Raw genomic sequence first — 14862 nt, 5'->3', positions numbered from 1 at the left:
GTTGTAAAAACTGTCTCAGCATCACCATTAGTGCAATCTTCTGGCATTTCTACTGCCACCTCTCTGTGGGATCAGCCACCCCAAAGCAGTTGCTTTCCGTGCTGCTGCTGTTGCTGTTGTCATCTGAGTGTTTAATTACGAGGAAGTATCAACTCTGGTGCCAGATTTTCCAGCAGCAACATCCTGTGAAATTCTTTTCTGTGATGTGGTTAGTTTGGGTGACCTATTTGTACTCCAGGTAGTGAAGAGCAGTGTGTGAAGCAGAGGTGTTGAGGAGTGGTGCTTGTGTAGAATCATAGAATCAACCAGGTTGGAAGAGACCTCCAAGCTCATCAAGTCCAACCTAGCACTCAGCCCTATCCAGTCAACCAGACCATGGCACTAAGTGCCTCATCCAGGCTTTGCTTCAACACCTCCAGGGACAGTGACTCCACCACCTCCCTGGGCAGCCCATTCCAATGCCAATCACTCTCTCTGTGAAGAACTTCCTCCTGACATCCAGCCTAGACCTCCCCTGGCACAACTTGAGACTGTGTCCCCTTGTTCTATTGCTGGTTGCCTGGGAGAAGAGGCCACCCCTCACCTGGCTACAATGTCCCTTCAGGTAGTTGTAGACAGTAATAAGATCACCCCTGAGCCTCCTCTTCTCCAGGTGTCTTTCTCTCCAGCTAATGGAACTGACTGAGCAGCTCTGCTCGATGCTCACTAATTTTTATGTGGCTCCTCTGTGCCTGGGGACCACACATTGATAGAATGCTTAGCTCTGGTGCTGGTTTTGTTTTCTCTGAGCACAACATGTTTTATTTTCACTGCTACAGGTATTTCAGCATGAGAGCACTCTTTGGACCATTTTTTTTTGTCTCTACCTGCTGTCTTCTTAAGAACACATTTCCCAGTCTCATTCACATTGTTCCCTCCCTCTTGGAGATCTTTTCTCATGTCAACAAATTATTGTTTTCCTATTTTCAGGCATCAGGCAAGTCTAGTCACTCTGGAAAAGCATGTTTGTTGGGTAGAGCTGGTTCATTTGGCAGCAAAGTGCTTTAACACTGCTTGAACCTTTTAAATGATCACAGATTTTAAAGCAAACCTTAATTAAATGAGCCAGAGGCTTATTTTCTGTCAATCTTTTGCCTGGCTGTGTTCTGTTGAAAAACAAACCTCATACTTCACAATGAACCAACAGTTGAAATCTTAGAACAAACAATCTGGGGAGGGGAAAGAGTCTTAGAATGATTTCTTTTTCTTTTAGAGTGCCTATGCCAAACCAGCAGCTTAATAACATAACAGAAATGTCTCCTTGGTTTTGCAGCTTTCATATTTGAGCAAAGTGGAGATCAGTGCCACCCAGGAATTCTGTGCCACACCTTATTTAACAAAAGAAATGTGTTTTCAAGGTGTAGATGTAGGCTAGCTGAATTTGTGCAGAGGGAAGGAAATTGCTTTGGGTGCAAGACCTTGGGTGTGCTGGCAGCTGGGCTCTACTCACTGGGCTGGGAAAAAGAATACCTATCGGTGACTAGAGAAGGAGTAGATGTTTCACAAACCTTGTCTACCTGCCAGGTTGACTCCCAGCTGTTGACCCAGTTTTGGAAGAAGTGAGGATTGTTGTCTTCTGTAAGCAGGGGCTGCAGGAGTGTGAACCAGTGGGAGGACCTTGTAGAAGAGAATCAAAAAGCTCTGACATCCCAGGTTGTGCGTCCGATGCTCTTTAGGTTGTTAAATGCAGTGCAAACTGGTTTTGCTATTGTCATAGATTGATAGAATGGGTTGGGCTGGAAGGGACATTCAAAGTTGTCTAGTTCTAAGTCCCTGCCATGGGTAGGGACACCTCCCACTAGAACAGGTTGCTGAGGGCCTCATCCAACCTAGCTTTGAACACTTACAGGGCAGGGGCATCCATGGCCTCCTTGGACAACCTGTTCCAGTGTCTCACCACCTTGACTCAAAAGAATTTCGTCCTAATCTCCACTCTAAATGTCTCTTCTTCCATGTCAAAGCCATTGCCTCTTATCCTGTCTGGTTGCTCAGTGCCTCATCCTGAACAACTCCATGGAGGAAGTACTGTAGTAATAAAATAACCTGTAGTTGAGACCACTTATTGAGTGAATAAACCAAAAACATCTATTTGAAACACAGGGTTTTTTAAACAGTGTATTAGAGGAAAAAATACAATAATTGAGGCTGAAACTTACTGTTAAATGCTGGGACAGTGATATTAAATACTGCTTAGCTGAGCACCTGAAACCTGGGATTGAGACCAGCAGGACAAGGGAGGTGGTTCTGCCCCTCTGCTCTGCTCTGCTGAGACCCCACTTGGAGCACTGCATCCAGTTCTGGTGTCTGCAACAAAGAAGGACGTGGAACTGCTGGAAAGGGTCCAGAGGAAGCCATGAAGATGGTCAGAGGGTTGGAAAACCTCCCCTGTGGTTGAGGGAGTTGGGGCTGTTTGGCCTGGAGAAAAGAAGGCTCCAGGGAGACCTCAGAACATCCTCCAGCACCTGAAAGAGGCTACAGGAGAGAATCTTAAAATCAACCAGGTTAGGAGTGACCTCCAAGCTCATCCTGTCCAACCTAGCAGCCAGCCCTAGACAATCAACCAGACCATGGCACCAAGTGCCTCATCCAGGCTTTTCCTGAACACTTCCAGGGACAGTGACTCCACCACCTCCCTGGGCAGCCCATTCCAGTGCCAATCACTCTCTCTGCCAACAACTTCCTTCTAACATCCAGCCTAGACCTCCCCTGACACAACTTGAGACTGTGTCCCCTTGTTCTGTTGCTGGTTGCCTGGGAGAAGAGGCTAACCCCCACCTGGCTACAGCCTCCCTTCAGGTAGCTGCAGACAGCAGTGAGCTCTGCCCTGAGCCTCCTCTTCTGCAGGCTGCACACCCCCAGCTCCCTCAGCCTCTAGGCAGGGACTTTTTACAGGGGCTTGTAGTGACAGAACAAGGGACTTTGAGCTGACAGAGGGTATTTAAACGTGAGATTAGGAAGAAATTCTTTATAGTGTGGGTGGTGAGATGCTGGAAAAGGTTGCCCAGGGAAGTTGTGGCTGTTCCTTCCCTGGAGGTGGCCAAGGCCAGGTTGGATGTGGCCTTGAGCAATCTGCTCTAGTGGGAAGTGTCCTTGTCCATGGCAGGGGGTTGAAACTAGATGATCTTTAAGGTTCCTTCCAACCCAAACCATTCTATGAATGTCTTGTCACTAGATGCCCATTTCTGTGAGCAGGCAGGGCCCATTTCCATTTGAGTTACTTATACCAAGCAAAACTAATAAACTGCTGTACAATGAAACAGCTGTTTTTTTACTTCTCCACTAAAATACTTTTCATGCAGATGGAAAACTAGACAAGGTGGGTTTGTTTTAGCCATGAAAACAAAAAGTTAATGAATGGTATCTCTTGCTATCATGCATTATTTCCTTCTTTGTAACAGCTGTGCTTCAAACAGCACCCTGGAGTCATAAATGCAGGTCTTGTTTAGACACAGCCTTAATGACAGTTATTAATAAGGAGTTTTGAGGGTGTTTTTGATGTCTCCCTCTGCGTTTGGACAGAGATCTAACAGATTAGAAAAGGGCTTTAGATAAACAGAGCTCTAAACTCCCCAAAATGTTTGTATATTTCTGGTCAAGAGAGGAAATAACAACTCCGTTGTAACTACTGCCTTTAGCTGCCCAATGTGAGTTGTTTAAACTGCCAGAAGATAAAGAATCACTTTTGCACTGGGATGACCACTCACATGCACCCACTGGACAGAAGAATCAATCTGTGAATGGTGAATTACATCTTAGATCAGTTTCAGTTCACTTTTCATGCCTGTGCTTCTCTTTGGCTGCTTGTGGGATGCTCTGTGTTGGCCACTCATGGGTGATGATGTAAACTTCTTCCCAGTGACTATAAACTCTTGTTTCTCATGCAGATAAGATGTTTGCTGAATGCTTTTTTAACTCCAACAGTTGCAGAGAATCTGTAATCAAATTCAAGGTCAGCTGGTGTTTGAAGTTTGGAGTCAGTGGCCACTTCATTCTGTATCATAGGGTGATAGAGTGCTAGAGGTTGGAAGGGACCTCTAGAGATCATAGAATCAGTCAGGGTTGGAGGGGACCACAAGGATCAGCTAGGTCCAACCTCCCTGCCATGGGCAGGAACACCCTACCCTAGATCAGGCTGCCCAGAGCCTCATCCAGCCTGGCCTTAAACACCTCCAGGAATGGTGTGAGGGTTATGGAGCCCTGATGCAGGCTGCAATCATCTTGGACAGCCTTCTGATAGAGCCTGATAGTGCAGCTGGATCTATGTAACCAGAGAAAGCTTTTGTTAGCAGCCTCCTTGCTTTGTGGTTTTGCCCTGTGGTGTAGTGGTTTTGGTTTGGTTCTTTTTTAGTGTGGAATAATTCAGTAATTCAGTAATATCAGCAGTCATCTTGGCAGCATATAAAGAGTAATTGAGAAGTTTGGAATGGAAAGTATGCTGTGCTCTGAATTTGTATGGGGAACAGGACCTTTCTTAGATGCATTCATGCAGCTTCTTGCCCTGACGTCAAAAGTGCACTTATTAAGTAGTTACTTAAAGGATTCTGCTTTGTGCTGGTTTTATGCAGATTGAACAATGACACAGAGATGCCCACTGTATAGCTTTCTTTTTTGTCAGCTTCCGAGTCCCAGAATCATTCAGGTTGGACAAGACCCTTGAGATCATCAGCTCCAACCATTGACCCTACTCTACCGAGTTTCTCACTAAACCATATTGCTAAGTGTCACATCTGAATGGCCTCTGAACACAGCCTGTTTTGTTGTCCCCCTCATGAGAATGATACAGAGCTATTGGAGCAAGTCCAGAGGAGTGCTACAAAGATGATCCAAGGGTTGGAGCTCCTCTGCTATGAGAATAGGCTGGGGGAGCTGTATAGCATATATCCCATGTAACAGTGTAAGCTGGGGACTGGTATTTGTGCCAGGTGAATGGGCCCTGACCTCTGCTTCACACCTGTGATTGCCCTTAGAGATATTTGGTGCTGGTGAAAGTGTGAGTGAGGAGAATGAGACAGTTCTGCCTTTCTGCTTCTGTGCTTTGCCCCTTGGATTCAGTTGGCTCTGTTCACACCATGATGCGCCTGTCCCAGGTTAGGGTAGATCCCTCTCCCGGTAGAACAAACTCACTACAAAACTTGATTTGTTTGGAAATCAGGGGAAAATGAAATAGTATTTCCTATAGTTTAAATAGAACAGTATAAGGAGAAATAAACAACTAGAGAAATAAAATAACCTTAGCAAAGGTGGGCAAGGGGTCAAGCGGCGGCGAAACAGCAAAAGCAGCGGGGAAAGATAGCAGTGAGTGCAGCTGAAGCGGCAGAAGCAGCAAGGGGAAGCTCCAAGCTGTGCTTCTAGACATGAAGCTCTTGATGCTCCAATGAAATGATGCTAACTTATCCATTGTTGCCATGATATGGCCTGTCCCTAGAATGTTCACCTCTCCCTTCAGAGCTTCTACTTCTAAGTTTCTCTGTTCTGAATGTTCTTATGTCCGAGCTAGAAATCTAGCTCCAACGGCCACATGCACCAAAGCAGTTTCAGATGTGATAGGATGAGAGGGAATGCATTGAAGCTTGGGAAAGGCAGATTTAGACTGGAGATGAAGAAGAAATCCTTTACAGTGAGGGTGATGAGACACTGGAACAGGTTGTCCAGGAAGCAGGAACCCTGGAGGTGTTCAAGGCTGGGTTGAAGGGGTTCTTGAACAACCAGGTCTAGTGGCAGGTGTCCCTGCCCATGGCAGGGGGGTTGGAGTACATGATCTTGAAGGTCCCTTCCAGCCCAAACTGTTCTATGATTTGCCAGTGAGAGAGCTTCTTCTCACTGAAGTTTGGGGTTTAGTGGGTTTTTCAGAAGTTGTCCACAGGTATTTAGCTAAATTTCCCAGTTCTAAAACCATCCCCAGTTAATCTCCTTTTCCTGTAAGAAGGAATTCCTCTTGAATTTTTGTGCATCTCAGTGCCATGAAACAATTTCCTGGACTTTCACTACTTTCTTGCTTTCTAATCCTCTCTTTATTTTAACCTGAAGTAATCTGTTCTTTCTGTTGGGTGTCTCTGTTTTAATAAATTCTCCTAGTTCTCTTGCAAATGTATTTTGATGCCTGGTACTGCTATAAGATACAAGCTCTGGGTGTAGAGTCAGTTACAGCACTGTGTGCCTGCTTGGATGTGAAAGCTGCAGAGTCTTCCAGCACTCCAGTTTTTCCAAATAAAAAGGTCCTTGGTAGCACAGTTGCCCAGGCTGTGTTCTGCATAATCCCCCAGCTGACCACAGTGTTGCCAGACCCTGGTGCTGCAGTTGTCCATGATCCAAAGTAAAGCATGAATGCTGGTGACTGTGCTGCCTCCTTCTGCTTCATGCATTACCCATCTTGGTAGCTTTTGTGTGTTGCTGAAATAATCCCAAAGGATGCAGAAGTTTTAAAGGTGCTTTTAATGGCCTGATATGTGAGTTCCTAAATGCATTTTATTTCATGGAATCATCAAATGGTTTGGGTTGGAAGGGACCTTAAAAATTAGTTAGTTTCAACCCCCGTGCCATAAATGGGAACACCTTCCCCTAGGCCAGGTTGCTTAAGGCCTCATCTAGCCTGATCCTCAACACCTCCAGGGAAGGGGCATCTGTAGCCTCCCAAGGCAACCTATTCCAGTGTCTCACCCTCACTATAAAGAATTCCTTCCTAATCTCCAATCTAAATCTCCTCTCTTCCAGCTTCAATCCATTCCTTCTCATCCTATCATTGCCAGCTCTTGTAAAAAGTCCCTTGGAAGGCTGCTCTAAGGTCTCCTGGAGCCTTCTCTTCTCCAGACTGAACAGCCTTAGCTGTCTCAGCCTGTCCCCATATTCTCCACCCTCTCATCATCTTGGTGGCCTCTTGGACCCTCTTCAGCAGTTCCATGTCCTTCCTCAGTCAGCAGGGCCCCAGCACTGGATGTGGTGCTGCAGGTGAGGTCTCCCAAGAGCAGAGGGGCAGAGTCCCCTCCTTTGTCCTCCTCCTGTGGCTGGCTGCTGCAGCCAGGCAATCACAGGTGCTGAGAGCCAGCTCATCTCTTCTGCGAAGCAGACCTGAGCGCAGCTGTTTTGTGTGCACTGTGGAAGTTTCCTGCTTTCTCCCCTATTACCACAGCTGTTTTCTGCTGGCATTTGTCTTGTGGCTTTTCATCTAGCTGGACTGTGAAAAAGGTTAGTGAGTGGGTTTCTTGAAGGAGGAATTTGTCACAGAGGACTTGCAGAGAAGGCATGGTATGGTGTGAGAGGGCAGCGTTGGGCTTCTCACTGGTTTCTTAGCCAGGCAGCTGCAGCCTTCCTGTTGATTTCCTAACAGAACAAATGCTACCATCTTGTGTTGTTTTGGCCATTACTGAAGAAAACAGTTCAGGTTTTTCAGAGATGTTGCTTTGTAGAAGACAAGTGCTCATTCTATCAGCAATGGCCTTGCATGAGCTGTGACAAGCAGCCACTGCCATCTCTGGCAGCAGCCAGCCTATCCCCAAGCAAGTCCTGTTTGCACAGCTCCTGCTTTCATGCAGGACCTACCAGAGCTTTCCATCTCAGGGGAATTCTGGCCAGGTACCACCCCCTGTAGCAGCCTTCATGGGCCATCTTGGACTCCCCTAAAGCATCTGAGTTTTCAGGTCTTGCTGGTGTGCAAGTTATGTGTGGCCATAGAATCGTCATAGAATGGTCTGGGTTGAAAGGGACCTTCACACAGTCACAGAATGTTTGAGGTTGGAAGTGACCTCCAGAGATCATTGAGTCCAACTCCACTGCCAGAGCAGGATCACCTAGGGCAGGTCACACAGGAACACCTCCAGGTGGGTTTTAAGTCTTCAAAGAAGGAGACCCCACAACCTCTCTAGGCAGCCTGCTCCAGTCACCCTCACAGCACTTTCTCCTATGTTGAGGTGGAACCTTCTGTGTTCCAGTTTGTACCCTTGTTCCTTGTCCTACTGATTCCTTGTCCTGCCTAGTATGAGCAGAGACACCTGTCCCTACATGGGTCTGCTCAAGACCCCATCCTACCTGGCCTTCAGTACTTCCAGGAAGGGAGTATTGCTGTTGGTAGAAGCAAAGGGATTGCTACAAGTGTGGTTTTGCCTGCTGCAGCTGTGAGGGAGGGTTGCACTGTCCAGCTAGACAAAGAAATGCTGCAGGTTTACTGAAGGAGCTGCAGATAGTTTGCAGCTGATCTAATCTGGTCTTATGGCTGACCCTGCTTCAAAGTTGGACTTAAATGACCTCCAGTGGCTTCTTCCAACTTGAGTTGCTCTGATTCTGTGAAGGCTGTTTGTGTGGAGCCAGACCTGCACATGGGATGTTTGCATGTGAGAGTGCAAGAATAATGTGCCAAACCTTTGAGGTGTTTTCCTACAGTTTCTAAAGATACCTTAGCTCTTTTGTTTTACTTTATTGGAAACTTACTCATGTTTAACCTCACTCTTTTGTCTTCATTAGTCCAAGTACTATGGGCAGACATTACTGACAGAAGTTTACAAGCATCTGAATTTGATTGAATCAGACTACTTTGGGATTGAGTTCCAGAACACACAGTCCTGCTGGGTATGTACAGTTCACTGCCAAATCCACTGTCATAAAATAGTTGTCTGAATTCAGTTGCTTAAGTGTCAAAAGTCTACTGGAGTCCTCTGTATGATTATCTCTTTGATTCTTGTGGATCTGCTTTGCTTATTGGAATGATAACTCATGTGGCAGAGGGGAGGGAGTCCAACAAAGCCAAGTGCAAGATCTTGTACCTGGATCAGAGCAATTCCAAGCACAAATCCAGGCTGGGTGAGGAGTGAGTGGCTCAAGAGCAGTCTGGAGGAAAAGGGCTTGGGGGTGTCAGTTGATGACAAACTCATCATGACCCAGCTATGGTTGCTGGCAGCCCAGAAGGCAGCCTTGTGTTGGACTGCATCAAAAACAGTGTGAGCAGCAGGACAAGGGAGGTGATTCTTCCTCTCTGCCTTGCTTTCCTGAGACCCCCACCTGGAGACTGCCTCCAGTTCTGGTGCCACCAGCAGAAGAAGGACATGGAACTGTTGGAGGGAGTCCAGAGGAGAGCCGTGAGGATGATCAGAAGGCTGAGAACCTCTCCCAGGGGACAGGCTGAGAGAGTTGAGGCTGTTCAACTCGGAGAAAAGAAGGCTCGAGGGAGGCATTAAGAGCAACCTTCCAGTTCCTGAAGGGGGCTACAGGAGAGCTGGGAGGGGACCTTTTACAAGGGCTTGTAATGACAGGATGAGAGGGAGTGGATTGAAGCTGGCAGAGGGGAGATTCAGTCTGGAGGTTAGGAGGGAATTCTTTATAGTGAGGGCTGTGAGACACTGGAACAGGTTGCCCCCTCCCTGGAAATGCTGAAGACCAGGCTGGGTGAGGCCTTAAGCAACCTAGTCTAGGGAAAGGTGTCCCCATCTATGGCATGGGGGTTGGAACTAAATAATTTTTAAGGCAAGGACATCTCTCAACTGGGCTTGGTTAGTTAAGGCTGTGTTCAGCCTGGCCTTGTTCTGGTGTTCTACCATCCTCATGGTCAAGAACTTGTTCCCAAGTCTAAAGCCCATCCAATTTCAAAGCATTGCCCCTTGTCCTATCACTGCAGGCCTTTGGAAAGAGTCCCTCTGCAACCTTCTTGTAGGACCTCCTCAAGTACTGGAAGGTCTCTCTTAGGTCTTCCTGGAGCCTTCTCTTCTCCAAGCTGAACTGCCCCAGCTCCCTCAGCCTGTCCTCATAGCAGAGGTGTTCTAGCCACTGGTTATGGACCAGCTCCATGTCCTTCCTGTAAATTCCAATAGCTAAGTACAGCTTTTTTAAAGCACAGAGATTGCTGCACTCCTGCAGTGAAGAAGAAGAGCAAACTGCTAAATGAGTGTTTTGTTGGAATTTACTGTTGATGTTTCCATGTTGTACACAAATCTCAATGCCAGTTTGTAATTTTTCTTCCATTTCAGATTTGGCTGGAACCTATGAAACCTGTTATTAAACAAATCCGGAGTAAGTAGTTGTAAAAAAGGAAGTTCTCCTTCATTTGCATCTGTTTTATGTGGGTTCCTTTCACAATTACCACTTGATTTACTGGTTGTGCTTTATTGGACTTGGTAGGGATGATGGTGGTTCCTGTTAAGGCATGCAGAGCTGAGCTTTTTAGTATGTAGTAGGGAGTGGGTGGAATGGAAGCTTGCTGAGAATATAGTTCTTTGTGATAAATATCTTGAAAGATCAGGTCAGCTGGTAGAATAAGAATCAGAACCAACCAGGTTGGAAGAGACCTCCAAGATCATCCAGTCCAACCTAGCACCCAGCCCTAGCCAATCAACTAGACCATGGCACCAGTTGCCTCATCCAGTTTTGTCTTCAACACCTCCAGGGACGGTGACTCCACCACCTCCCTGGGCAGCCCATTCCAATGCCAATCACTCTCTCTGAGAAGAACTTCCTCCTAACATTCAGCCTAGACCTCCTCTGGCACAACTTGAGACTGTGTCCCCTTGTTCTATTGCTGGTTGCCTGGGAGTAGAGACCAACCCCACCTGGCTACAGCCTCCCTTTAGGTAGTTGCAGACAGCAATGAGGTCAGCCCTGAGCCTCCTCTTGTGTAGGCTGCACACCCCCAGCTCCCTCAGCCTCTCCTCATAGGGTTTGTGTTTCAAGCCTTTCCTTTAAGAGAAATGACATTTACTGTGAGGGTGTTTGAGCCCATCCTCGTGGGCAAGAACTTGTTCCTAACATCCACTCTAAATCTCATCTAATTTCAGACTATTGCCCCTCATCCTGATTCCAGAAAGTCTCCAAAGGAGGAGACTCCACAACCAACCTGGGCAGGCTGCTCCAGGCAGGAATCAGCAGTTCTAGAGACAGAGCAGGATGGTGGGGGGTTGGGTTGGGTTTGGGTTTGGGTTTTTGTTTCTTTGCTTGCTTGGTTTGGGCTTTCCACTTTAAAGTGGTAGTTTTAACTTTAACCATCACCTCAAATGTCTCCAAGGATGAGGCTTCCACCAGCTCTCTGGGCAACTTATTCCAGTATCTCACTAGAAATTTCACTGAGATTCTGATTTGGTCTTTTGGGGATTGGATTCTTGGGTTGTTTGTTTTGTGTTTTTCACTTTAAGGTGATGGTTTTAACTTTAACCATCACCTGGAATGGCTCCAAGGATGAGGCTTCCACCAGCTCTCTGGGCAACTTGTTCCAGTATCCCACTAGAAATTTCATTGAGATTCTGTTTTGGTCTTTTGGGGTTTGGATTTTTGGGTTGTTGGATTGGATTTTTCAGAAAGTTATAGATTTTAAGTACATATACATAGATATAAAGTTAACTTTGTAGCTTTTAGGCCAGCAGCAGGGGAATGTTAAATGTTCTCATGGGCTTTAATGTGACAGACTTCAGACTGGTTAGCTGATAGAGATTAGTAAAAATGTCTTTGCTGCAAGAGTGGTCAGACATTGGAACAGGCTGCCCAGGATGGTGCTCAAAGAATGTGTGGACACAGAACTTGGAGGCATGGCTTAATGGCCATGGTGATGTTGGGCTGATGGTTGGACTTGGAGGTCTTTTCCAGCCTCAATGGTTCTGTGATTTCTGTGCATGTTGGCAAACAGAACGTGAATGAGCTTAGAAAGAGCTTTTGTGAACTGGCTAACTTCTCTTACAGGACCAAAGACTACAATGCTTCGTCTTGCTGTGAAGTTTTTCCCTCCAGACCCAGGCCAGTTGCAAGAGGAATACACAAGGTAAAGTATTTTCTGAAGGAAATGGTTTACTTTACCTACTGAAATATGGAGAAGAGAAGGAAGACATTTTATGTGTTTCCAAACAGAACTTTACACTAAAGTTGAGCAAGGGCAGTTTTGGTCAGTGTGACAGAACACAAACCCTCTGAGGAGAGGTTGAGGGAGCTGGGGTTGTTTGACCTGGAGAAGAGGAGGCTCAGGGGTGACCTCATTGCTGTCTACAACTACCTGAAGGGAGGCTGTAGCCAGGTGGGGGTTAGCCTCTTCTCCCAGGCAACCAGCAACAGAACAAGGGGACCCAGTCTCAAGTTGTGCAGGGGGAGGTCTAGGCTGGAATTGTTGGCAGAGAGAGAGTGATTTGCATTGGAATGGGCTGCCCAGGGAGGTGGTGGAGTCACCCTCCCTGGAGGTATTGAAGACAAGACTGGATGAGGCACTTGGTGCCATGGTCTAGTTGACTGGATCAGGCTGGGTGCTAGGTTGGACTGGATGATCTTGGAGGTCTCTTCAACCTGGTTGATTCTATGATTCTATGTTAGGAAGAAATTCTTGACAGTGAGAATGGTGAGACAGTGGCACAGGTTGCCCAGGGAGGTCGTGGATGCTCCCTCCGTGGAGGTGTTCGAGGCCAGGTTGCAAGAGGCCTTGACCAACCTATTCTAGTGGGAGGTATCCCTACCCATGGCATGGGGGTTGGAACTGGATAATCTTTAAGGGTCTTTCCAAGCCAAACCATTCTATGAATCTGTATTGGCAGGTGAACGTTCAAAAGATCTTGTTCAGAACAGAAGACTGTGCAGATTAGACCCTGCACAGACATCATGGTGTCAAAAGAGATGGGATAGAGAGAGAATCCTAAAATTACTAACAGCCTGTGTTTAAAATACTCTGCACATAGCTTAATAAATGATTTATTAAAGCCCACACTTCATTTCCACCTAGAAAAAATGCTCTACTGTTCACACTTTAGATTACATGGGCTTGGAAAGGACCCTCCAAAGTCACCTCGTCCAACTCCCCTGTAGTCAGCAGGAACACCTCCAACTAGATCAAGCTGCCCAAGGACACATCAAGTCTCCCCCTAACAAGGCAGCAGAACAAGTGATGGTCTTCCATCTTTCTTTTCTGATAAATAAACACCAGTTCAGTGTTTGTTAAAATTATTTCCAGCTAAAAATTTCACCTGTGGTTACTTCATGAGTCTGGCTCGTTAAAAGCATGGTTTTCCTTCTGCTTCTTTGTTCCTGTGTGTGTGTTTGTGCTGATATATCACAGAATGTTAGGGGTTGGAGGGCACCTCTAGAGATCATTAAGTCCAATCCCCATGCCAGAGTAGGACTGCCTAGGGCAGGTCACACAGGAACACATCCAGGAGGGTTTAAGCGTGCAGAGAAGGAGACGGCACAGTCTCTCTGGACAGCCTGCCTCAAGGCTCTCTCATCTTCATGGTGAAAAAGTTTTCCTTTGTATTCACAGGGAAGCTGCTATGCTCCAGCTTCTACCTGTTGCCCTTTGTCCTGTCATTGGACATGGCTGAGCAGAGCCTGGCTCCATCCTGCCAACACTGCCCTTTGCATCTTTATAAACATGAATGAGGTCACCCCTCAGACTCCTCCAACCTAAGAGCCCCAGCTCCCTCAGCCTTTTCTTATCAGGGAGATGTTTCACCTCCTCCAGCATCTTTGTGGCTCTGCATTGGACTCTTTCAGGCAGTTCTCTGAGGTCCTTCTTGAACTGAGGGGCCCAGGACTGGACACAATATTCTAGATGTTGCCTCAGCAGGGCAGAGCAGAGAGGGAAGAGACCCTCTCTCACCTGTTAACCACAGCCTTCTAACACACCCCAGGATGCCACTGGCTGCCTTGGCCATCAGGGCACATTGCTGGTTCATGGTCATCCTTATGTCCAGCAGGACCCCCGGGTCTCTTTCTTCTACACTGCTCTCCAACAGGTCAATCCCCAACTCCCACCATTCCATGGGTTTGTCCTTTCCCAGATGCAAGACTCTACATGTGTCCTTAGCTTTCTCTCCACCCAACCCTCCAGCCTGTCCAGGTCTCACTGAATGGTGCTGGATTTATTTGGTTCAATTTGAACATTCTTGGTAGCAAGACTTTTGTGTTGCCTTGGATTTGGAGAGGAAGAATGAGGAGATGCTGGGTTTCTAAAGTACTGCTCAGCCATTTTACTGTTCTTCCACATGTCGAGGTGGTACCTGTAACCCTGGTGCTTGAAACTCTCTCTTCAGATACCTGTTTGCATTGCAAATCAAAAGAGACTTGGCAGAGGAACGATTGACCTGCAGTGACAATACAGCAGCTCTTCTGGTCTCTCACCTGCTGCAATGTGAGTACCAAGCTGTGGTGCCAGCAGGTGATGTTGCCATTGCTAAACCGAGGCACAGAACATACAGAAGCTTTTGGTAGCAGCGTTTTCTGTCTCGTGGCATTTCGTTCTGCATGTGCAGCATACCTGTTGATTTTGATCACTGAGATAATCAGGGCTAGCTCTGGTGAGGAGCAGTTGATGCTTATGTACAGAATAGATTTGGGGCTTTGTGCAGACTGCAGGGAACCAGCCCTTTTGTGTGTTGTCTGCTTTCCCTGCCTCTGCAAACCAGGGCACTCATCTTCCAGACAGCTGCTGCTGTGTGCTGTTCTGCTTCCTCAGCTTCAGTTCGTTTTGCCCTGGCTGGGGGGTGATGAATCTGTAAATAATGAGGCTGATGATGATGAGTCTGCACAAAAACTGGGCTGAAATAAAACTAGAAACCCACCACAGCAAGTTCAGCAGTAGAGTTACCAACTTTGAATAGGTTCACAGCACCTCATCAGCTCAAGCAGCAGCCAAGTAATGGTCCTCTGTAACCTCAGCTGCAGAAAGGGGAGCTTGTGCCTCCTTGCTGGCTTGAAACAAAAGCTCTTCAGTGATACTTACCTCTTCATTTGTGCACAACTAAATAGCTGTAAGTTAGAGAATTCTGCATTGTAATCTAATAATACAATGATAATAATAGTAGTTACTTGATTGAAAGAGCAGATCTGTCTTGTGTAAGTAGCACAATTACATTCTGCTGATGATTTTGCAGATTAAGC

At 46.7% G+C, this 14862-nt stretch overlaps 1 protein-coding gene across 5 annotated transcripts in view; it reads left to right on the top strand.

Annotated features, from left to right (window-relative positions):
• FARP2 (FERM, ARH/RhoGEF and pleckstrin domain protein 2) overlaps nt 1-14862 on the top strand; it is a 68374-nt gene that overhangs the window by 13805 nt on the left and 39707 nt on the right. For all 5 annotated transcript variants that reach the window (XM_064165702.1, XM_064165703.1, XM_064165701.1 and 2 more), the window contains exons 3-6: nt 8494-8598; nt 9990-10032; nt 11689-11767; nt 14016-14113. In XM_064165702.1, coding sequence (XP_064021772.1) covers nt 8494-8598; nt 9990-10032; nt 11689-11767; nt 14016-14113 — 325 coding nt within the window. The remainder of the gene's footprint in view (nt 1-8493; nt 8599-9989; nt 10033-11688; nt 11768-14015; nt 14114-14862) is intronic.

Source organism: Pogoniulus pusillus, chromosome 26 (genome assembly GCF_015220805.1).
Source record: "Pogoniulus pusillus isolate bPogPus1 chromosome 26, bPogPus1.pri, whole genome shotgun sequence".
Lineage (NCBI taxonomy): Eukaryota > Metazoa > Chordata > Aves > Piciformes > Lybiidae > Pogoniulus > Pogoniulus pusillus.
The sequence above is the reverse complement of the archived record's forward strand: the minus strand, read 5'-3'. Positions and strand labels throughout refer to the sequence as shown.